The sequence below is a fragment of the Helobdella robusta genome (genome assembly GCF_000326865.2).
Source record: "Helobdella robusta unplaced genomic scaffold HELROscaffold_100, whole genome shotgun sequence".
Classification (NCBI taxonomy): domain Eukaryota; kingdom Metazoa; phylum Annelida; class Clitellata; order Rhynchobdellida; family Glossiphoniidae; genus Helobdella; species Helobdella robusta.
Window position 1 is genome coordinate 1 of NW_008703572.1, and position 10,032 is coordinate 10,032.

Below are 10,032 nucleotides of genomic sequence, written 5' to 3' on the forward strand. Positions count from 1 at the left end.
ATAATTTAAAGGAGCAGCAAACAGCGAGTGGAAAAATAATTTTTTACTTCTGATTTTAATATTTTTGTCTTGTATTAAATTGACAATGTAAAATTAAGCACATTACTAAACATATTATTGTATCGTCAGCGTCTTGTAATAATTAAATGTATTAATTAATTTAGCACACAGCCTTTTTTAGTTTTAAAAGTTCAAGAGCATATCCTAAACTTTATTAATGAACAAACACATAACAAACTTTTTATGCTGAATATTATTTCACATGGCATTTCAGAAATTCATTTAACTCAAATCGGAGTGCTCCAACAACCCACCCCACAATCTGCCATTTTACCATTATCAGTGTTCTAAAAAAACTGACTGACATTTTACACAATTACCAATGCACAACCCAAAACATCACGCTAACATCAATTGCATATAATATTCATTTTTGACTCCAAACCTGATGGTGTTGGCCTCAACAGAATGACTAGCCGGCTTCACTCTAATCTTATTGGCGCTCTCTTGCAAGATGTGCAGTGATCTTCTTGATGAGCTGCCGTAACTTAAAGTGGCACTCTTTTTTTGACAATCATCTGCTGGTGAACAACTGAGTCTATATTTGCTGAACACAGAGGCTCGAGTTGTAGACCGTTTAGGAAAAGGATTAATGTTAGCACTCAGGACTGACATGGCACCTGGTTTTTTCCGTCGTCGACCAATCAATACAACTTCATCAAGTTTCTTCAACCTATCCTGATCCAATGTAGTAGAGGTAATTGATGGGGTTAGGGGTTGAACAGCTGACCTTTGCGATTGAATTATTGTTGTGGAATTTTCTGGAAACTTGGTGGATTGATGTTCTTGTGAACGTCTAGGTGTAGTCTGATGTTTCTGCAGTAACATTATTCAACAGGATTATTAATATTACATAATCAAGTGAACATGTTCCTGCAACATAGCGATGTTTCTGCAGTAACATTATTCAACAGGATTATTAATATTACATAATCAAGTGAACATGTTCCTGCAACATAGCGACACAATAAAACTTATAAACAAATTACTTTATTACTACCAACAAAATATTTCATAACAAATATTTCATTGCTTACATCAAAATCTCATAGCTAACGTTTATTCAAAAATGATTTTTAGCATTATCATTCGTTCATCATCTCATCACTATCACTCTCATTATCACAATTATCAACAACCTCAAATAAGCCCTTGAAATGTTTGCCGTTCAGTTTCATTTGCAATTCTTTAATGGATGCATCATATATCCTTTTCTTATCCATATCTTTCTTTACTGAAGTCAATAAAGCAGTTGTTGATGCTTTAACACTATTTTCACATTGTTGTTCAGTATTTTCACTAGTAATACGCTGATTGTTGCTTGAGCAAGGTTCTCCAATTCTGAATTTAAACTTTGACATACCTTCAGGAGACAATTTTGTAAAATCAGTTGAAATGTCGTCAATATTTGTGGAAAAGCACTTTCTATTGTCGACAACGCATGATGTTTCACTGGAGATAATGTCATCAAGTTGTTCAGAAGTTGCATTTGTGGTATTGGCCGCACTTGTTGACTTTAATTTTTGAGGAGATTGAAAAGCTAGTGACGCATCATGAGGCGTGGAGCTTGTGGTCAGAGTTCTATCTTCAAAATAACTCATAGAAGAATATAATTTATATTTTTCATTTGAGTCTTTATCAATTATCATCTTATCTTTCTGAATTGGTTTCATAGATGAATTCACTTTTTGCCCATGAAGAAATGAGTCCATCTGATGATCAATCATCTTTCTCCTGTTGACGACATCTAAATCTTCAACCACTCGCAAATATAAATCTTCATTCCTAACTTTGGTCCAATAAAGTTCAGAATCATTTAATACTTTTTCACTCATCAGTTCTTTAGTATTTGAGCTTGCAGTTGATGCAATTTCTTCGAATTTAATTACATTTTTCCAATCATCGAAAGTGAGCGTTTCAGGTTTTTCATGAACAATGTCGATTTTTGATAATTCAACTATTTTTGGTTTTACCTGAAAAAGAGACGACTCAACAGTACTCGGAGATTTGGTACTGGTCTCAGTTTGTACATATGAACTAGAATAAGTAGGCAGTTTGAGATAAGTTGTATCATTGCTTTTGGCAATGTCACTGGCCTGATTCACGATATAAGCCAATTCAGTTGAAGTCAATGATCGTTTGGGTTTACAGCTTTCAAAAGTTGAGGTGGAAACCATTCCTGCTGAAACGTCATCTGTTTGTTGACCAACTGACGACAGATTGCAATCATTGAGCTTTTTTCTTGAAATATTTGATTCTAAAGTAATTTTTTTATCAGAAGTACATGCTAAAAACTCTTCAGTTTCTTTCTTCAAGTCTCTGGCTGTTGATGACGCTGCATTGTGGCTCGAGATTTTAGTCTTCCGTCTGTTAGTAAAAATAAAGAAAGAACAAACATCAAGCTGTTAAAATTTATGTAAGACTTATAAGCCAATGTAAATCAATAATTGAAACAAAACATGTAACGGCTTTTCAATTGATGTCTGTTACAATAGGCTTTGACAATTAGGAAACTAAATTAATTTCCAAATTCACTGTATTAAAATGTTTTAATGATTTATAATAAAAAATCATAGACATAATTATGATCCATGTTAACTTCAGTAGCGATAAAAACAACCAGTATGAAAACATACAAGTTGTGAAACTGATCTCAAAAAAATATTTAACTTTCTACAAAAATTAATAAAATTAACGTTCATTCTGTTATTAAAGTATGACCACATAGATGTAGTATTAACAAAAATAACAAATTTTATAAGTTTCTATTTGCTGGTGACTAGGACAACAGTTATCAAACGTATAAAAGTTCTTAATGAACAAGAAAGAATTTTATTTCTCAATAACTTGAACTGTTTGCAACATGTCATTTCATCTTTACAATGCATTAACTTTTATGCACTAAAGCCAATTATCCTCGAACTTGTCCAGTTAAAGTTGAAAGACAGGATTGTTTGATTTGATTATAAATATTTTGACGATGCCAGGTTGATGCATAATGTTCATATTCATATATGTCGTGCGTGTGTGTCGCTGTTGATAACTGTTAGTAATGTAAGAAAGAATCCCACTAATGATAAATCAATCAATCATCGTTTAGCGTCCAGAGAACCAGTTCTCCCGAGGTAGGAAGTTGTTTTCTTTGCCATCAATTTTTTGCGCCAAATTAGGCGATCAGTTGTATCCATTTCGTTTAAATTTAGAGCTTTCATGTCTTGCTCGATTGTTTGCGACCAGGACTTCTTTGGACGGCCTTTGGGACGTGTGCCAGGTACTTCAACATCTGCAAGAGAAGTTATGGCACTGTTTCCACATCGTTTGACATGACCAAACCACCTCAGACGGTGTTGCCGGCATTCGTCCTTTATATCATCTAAACCAGCACGACGTAGGATTTCAATAGATATGATGTGGTCCTTCAAACTACTTCGTTGTATCCATCGGAGCATTGTCATATCGGTTCGGTAAAGTTGTTGTTCCAGTTTGGTTGTCATTGGCCATGTTTCTGCGCCATTTAATAACCCCGGACGTATCACAGACTTATAACGTCTTGATCGTTGTGGTAGTGGGATGTCACGCCGCATCAATATAGAGGCAAGGAGATGCCATTTATTCCAGACTGCACAATTCAGAACGATTCAGAACATCCCCTAGATATTGAAACGATGTGACTTTCTCTATCTTAATCGCTTCAAAAACATTGCTATTTCAAATTTGTTGTTGTGGATTGATGCAAGCAGGACAAACAAAATTGGTCACTTTAGATAAATTACTAATTATTTTTGAACAACGTTAGAGAAACGTTAGAGAAAAAAATTTAACTAGACATGAAGGTGATAAGAATAATTTACACAGATGCCGTAAACAATAAAATCAAAACAAAATTATTCTATTATAGTTATTTATTAGTCTACAATAGACGTAATCACATTACAAAGTGATTGGAAAGTCTCCACTGGCTGCCGATCAGGGAACGGATAGGATTTAAGATGGCCGTGGTGGCTCATGGTTGCGTAAATGGTGGTGGCCCAGAATATCTAAAGGAGGTTTTTCGCAAAAGAACTGAAGCTGATGTGATGCGACAGGCATTGCGTTCGGTTTCGTCAGAAATGATGGTAATTCCTAGGACCAGGACAAAACTGGGTGACAGATGTGTGCAGGTTGCTATACCCAAAGTATGGAATGATCTTCCAACAAGATTGAAGCAAATTGTTCCAGAAAAAGATTTTAGAAGAGAGTTAAAAAGTTATTTTTTCAACAAAGCATTTAATCACAGTACTATCCTCTGAGGAATGTCAATAGAGTGAATAACATAATAATAACATAATAATAATTGTTATCTTAATGCAGATAATTTCAGCCAGTGGAAAATCTGTATGATTAATGATTATAACAATAAAGAAAATAATAAAAGTTGTTCAAAAGTTCACTAACAAAACAACAGGTTTAAATATAAAAATAGTAAAATCATAATTACACGTTTCTAACTACAGATCTTTGTTTCTCTACTATTCACAAATATATTATCTCGTAAGAAACAAACAATTAATTCAAAGATCAAGCAGTTATAATGACAACAGCAAGTGTATAACAAAATAAAAACTAACGGATTGAATGGCCTTGGGATAACAGCGGACAACTGAGAACTTTTTGTATCGACAGTTCCTGAATGATGCCACCATTTTTCAAGATTCGTTCCATCTGTTACTACTGTTAGAGATGGAGAAATTTTTTTAGGAACGTAAGGTAGAGTTGGTGGAGAAAAAAATGATAATTGTGAGGACGAAGAAAAATTTTCTTTAAAAAACTCTCTTTTTGCAGGATGCTTGATGAAAGTGAAATCATCATCAGTTCCTTGAGTGCCATCTTGTTTTTTTAAATCTGTAGAGAGCGCCCTCTCAGTGAAGTGTTTCACGTCAGAGCCAGTCTCACTTCTGATAGGAGTAACATTGGTCATATCTATTTCAGGGACGGTGTTGTTGGCTTTTGTTTCTTTCATTTTATCAATTAAGCTTTGTCTCAATTTGTTTCTATCTGTATTTAGCGATTCCACTGTCTGATGAGATTTGCTGGTTGGTGAAGTTAAATAAATAAATAAATAACGATTAACAATTTAAGCAGTTTATTATAAGAGTGGATAAAAATTGACAAAAAAGTCAAACACGAATGTTGCTAAACTGCACATTTCTTCTAAAACAAGACTTTCATTCTTATGACCATTCAATCAACGTTAACAAGACTTATCCTTTTGTTAAAATTGATTGGATGGTTGAAAAAGTCTCCATCTGCGGTAAATATCAATATGGACTGTCGAAAAATTGCTAAAAACACGGTAAAAATTTGTTTGTGACAAATTAATTATGTTTTGAGAAAGGTACGCAAATGATATATGCTATTGTGCAAAACATCGATGTAATGATAAATCGAACTCTTAAAAAAACTCTAAAAACATCTATGACAAAATTTTGGTCTCGTGAGTCTATCTCGTGAAATCTCGTGAAAAATTAAATCAACGTGTAACGAACCACTCCAATATTTTTCAGAACGACGTTGCATTCCTAGGAAGACAATGCTTACTTGTAAATCTCGGGGCGCAGGAACATCACTTACTTGTAATATTATATAAATAAATATAAAAAAATAACCTAAAAAATTTATGAGACCATTTATCTTCAAATTTGTATAAAGAAATTCTGTTCCCCTTTTTTCTCAGAATTAAATTAAAGTTTTGCACCATACAAGCTGTTTACCGCAGACCTAGTATTTATGCCTTACACAGCGGTGGTCACCATCGATTAAGTAAAAAAAACACGTCAGTGTTTTACCGCGAACTTAGTAAATTTACCGCGGACGTAGACTCGTGCCCAACAAAATGTGTAATTCACTTCAAACGATATGAAAAAGCATCAATTTGTAAACTTCAATAGGTGCAGGAAATATGTTTGTAATTCTAAATTGTGTAACTTCATTGTAAAACAGAACTACATTTCGTCTTCAGCTCATTGTAACACATAAATACATCTTGGTCGTTATAAAACATCACTTGACTCAAAATTTTTATTGTTCAGTTCTTAGCTTTTCATGTTTATATCTCGCATGCAGAAGCTATCTATCTAATCAACTAGTTAAATAATTACTTTTAGACCAGATTAGATTTTATGACGCAAAATTTTAAAGTTTATGTATACAGTTCATTCCAGTCACAAACTCTATTCAACTTATTAAACTTACAACCAAAATATTTCATTTATTCATCAAACAACTTCAATTCATAAAAACTGTTCAATCTTTCAAACTGTTCAAACAGCAGTGTTTAACCTGGAAACTGCCTGAATGCTCTTCACAACAAACTGCTGACATTTTTGCAGCATTCCATATGATCCAGCTGCTCCTATGTACTTTCTGACTGCTTCATTGTTTCGATCACTGCAGGGCTTCTTGTTCAAGTACACACACATTTCCTTTCCAAACTGTTGATCATTAAAACTCCTAGAAAGTAATGGCATTTTATTTGTTTCCTCATCCAATTTCACTGTCTTATTAACATTCCCATCGGAGGGAGCCGCAGTTGACCTATTTAAAATATGTTTTGGTTGAGCTGGTTCTTTAAATCCGTTTTTATCCTCGATATTATTTAATACCCTTTCAATATCCGATAAGTTGAACGTAGCTTGAAGATCATTGCTTACTCTACTGTTACTCTTATCATTTTCAGCACATTTTGCAGACTCCTTGTCACCATCAAGCTCCTGTTCTTTCTCTTTAGAATGTAGAAAATTGAGCGGTTGTCCTTCGCTGAATCTACATTTGGAACTTTGAGCAGGTGCCAAATCGAAGTGAGTTCTTCTAGGGGGTCGAGCTGGCGGACTGTTTGATGACTTCGAAACAACAGTTGAATCCAAAGTGTTACTTCTGTTCATTGCATCTCTGCTGAATTGTATTTTATGTATAGGGGTAATATTGCTAAATGTTGAGTCATCAGGTTGAAGAATGTTTTTAGATCGTATCTTTGTTGACAATAATCTCCGATTTAAATGACCATGATAGTGAAGTTTTTCATTTTCATCAAAATTTGCTGATTGTGCTCTATATCCTGAATGATTCTAAAAAAATCAAATCAAAAATGATCAACAAAAACATCTACATAAACCACACTAATCTTAACGATCTAATTCAGTGTTTCTTGGAGGGGTAATTTCATTTATTAGGGGGGTAGTTTCAAAATTTCAGCTATTGGATTTCAAGAAGATAGTTTGCTATAATTTAAATTACAACAAAGCAAATTTTAAATAATTCAATGGGAAATAACAATTATTAGTTGTATAATTTAAAGTTATTAATTTTTTTCGTAATTAAGATATGCACTTAGTTCCAGTTCATTAAAAAAATTGAATGCAAGATTATCTTTATTGCCAAGATTCTGCATAATAGACTTGACGCATTTCACGTTACTAAGGGAAACAAAATGCTTTAGAAAAATATCGTCTGCTCTGTGGGCCTTTTTGGATTATACTCCAAATTTTTAATTAGTTGAAATTAATATTTATTTATTTCAATTTTATAGGCATATAAAATTAGTACTTGTTTTTTAAGCAAAAATTATTATAGATTGCAATTAGTTGGGTTATATATGTTTTTATATATGTACAAACAACATCCTTGTTTGTACATATATAAAAAACTTCTAGCTAGCTATAACTTCTGGTCGCTCAGTTCCAGGAACTATATAAATAAAATATGCCCATACAAAAGTATAAATATAAATAACATTCCAAGTTAACACTTTTTACCTGGCAAATCAAGTTTACCTCATTGGCAATTTTCATTACTTAATAATTAATCTTATCTTTATATTTAGTTCACAAAAAAAACGAGCTGTGCGGGAAAAAGAAAAGTTCGTCAATATTCAGAAGAATATTTTAAATTAGGTTTTATACCTGCTGCAGCTACTCCTCTGCCTTTTGTGCCCAATGTCTCAATAACGAATTCATGAAACGAGGTCGTTTTGAAGCGCATTTGAAGGCTAAACATGGTGCAATTCAGATTTGAATTATTTTCAAACTCTGAAAAAAACTTTGAACAGAGAACAGCAGTGATGTCTTTATTTTCTTACCAAACTGCAACTAAAAATCGTATTCTAAAGTCTAGTTTTCAAATTTCCCTACTTATTGCAAAATCTGGAACAAATCATACCATAGGTGAAAACTTAAGCAAACCATCAATATCAGCATTTCTGAAAACAGTTTTGAAAAAGAACGATACAGACAAGAAAGCTATATCTCTTAGTGAAAACACCTTTAGCAGAAGAATAGACGAAATGAGTGAAAATATTGAAATACAAACGATGGAAAAACTGAAGACAAGAGAATTTTCACTGCAAATGGATGAATCAACTTTGAGAGACAGTGGGCGGTACTGATAGCTTATGTAAGATATATTGATACAGGAGAATATGCTGAAGAAATTTAGTTTTGTAAACCACTAGAAAGTTCCACAACTCCCCAAGATATATTTAGCACTCTAAAAAATTATTTAGTTGCCAGAAATCTTCCAATAAAAAATATATCAAGTTGTGCAGCAGATGGTGCTCCAAATATGATTGATGGGCAAGAAAAATGGTTGCTTAAAATTAATAAAAAATGAAAAACTAGAAATGTTTCTTGTACATTTTTGTACACATTGTACATTGTGTTATTCATAGGGAAAATCTGGTAGCAAAGCATATGTTGTCTGTTTTAAATTCCCTATTAAAGTCAGTTATAAAATGTATTAATTATATTAACGCTAATGCCAAATGAGAGCGACATTTCAAGTTATTTTGTAACGAGCAAAATAAAAATTATGCGAGGTTCTTACTTCAAACTGAAGTGAGATGGCTTTCAAAATGGAATTGTTTAAAAAGAACTTTTTGATAGTCTTAGTGAATTTTTAATTGAAAAACCTAAAACGTAGCATTTGTTAAAAGTCGACGGTAAAGCATGTGTTAGTTACCTAGCTGATATTTTTGAAAAATTAAATATATTAAACGAGCAACTTCAGGGAGCTAATAAAACTCTTGTTGATGCAATAGCAAAGGTCTTTGGTTTTATCTCTTTTCTTGAGTAAAGTCAGAATCTTACTTCAAACAAAAAATTACTGGCTACAAAATGTGAAATAACCGATAGACTACTGCTATATGTGTTATTGTTGATCATTCAAGAATTCTCACGACTGACTTCAAAGAAAGATTTTGTGATTTAAAACGGATTGAATTTCCAACTTGGATGATGGAGCTAATTTTAGTTAGTTTGGATGACGTTTCAAATATGCATTATGAAGAAGAACTTGCAGAAATGCAAAATGATGAGTCAGTTATAAGTTTATTCAATATTAAAGGAGCGATGGCTTGGCTAAGTGAAGAAATAAAATCAAATATCCAAAAACCAGTGAATATGCAAAAAGTTTATTGCTACTATTTTCATCTTCGTATTTGGCCAAATGTAGTTTTATTACAATTAATGATTTGTTGCTAAAACAAAAAAATCGAATAGGTATAACTCAACAAGGAAAATTGAGATTGAAACTGACTAATTTAGAGCCAAATATAAAATTGCTTTGCAGTGAGCATCAAGCTCAGGGATCTCATTGAAATTTAATGATTAAATTTAACGATTTACAAAAATTAGAACTAGAAACTAAACAATTATTTATATTTATATTTCAGTTTTTAATTGAATTCTTCCTCTTAACTTAATCTGTAAATCAATAAATTGTTTTTCAATGAAACGATGCTGGTTTTTTGTCAATGAAAATATGATATACGTTTCATAATTTAAAAATTTTTTTCAGAATTTGGTGGGGCATAGCATAAAAAAGGTTGAGGAACACTGATCTATTTCATAAAATGTAAAACATTTATTTAAAAAAAGTAATTATCATCGAGGTTAAGAAGCACCGTTAAAATAAACAGTTTTGTGCTACTAGGAATCAAAT

The 10,032-nt window shown here is 32.5% G+C and overlaps 2 protein-coding genes across 2 annotated transcripts; both read right to left on the reverse strand.

The window, feature by feature from the left end:
* Positions 1-282: 282 nt before the first annotated feature.
* HELRODRAFT_183135 (hypothetical protein) lies at positions 283-888 on the reverse strand (the record flags this gene model as incomplete). Its single annotated transcript, XM_009012177.1, has 2 exons — positions 283-322; positions 446-888. 2 exons carry the CDS (start codon positions 886-888, stop codon positions 283-285), a joined length of 483 nt encoding a protein of 160 aa, XP_009010425.1.
* A 257-nt stretch (positions 889-1,145) lies between these two features.
* HELRODRAFT_183136 (hypothetical protein) lies at positions 1,146-6,980 on the reverse strand (the record flags this gene model as incomplete). The annotated part of the gene is made up of 3 exons (XM_009012178.1): positions 1,146-2,427; positions 4,668-5,129; positions 6,379-6,980. The coding sequence occupies 3 exons, from the start codon at positions 6,978-6,980 to the stop codon at positions 1,146-1,148; spliced, it is 2,346 nt and encodes a 781-aa protein (XP_009010426.1).
* Positions 6,981-10,032: the final 3,052 nt, after the last annotated feature.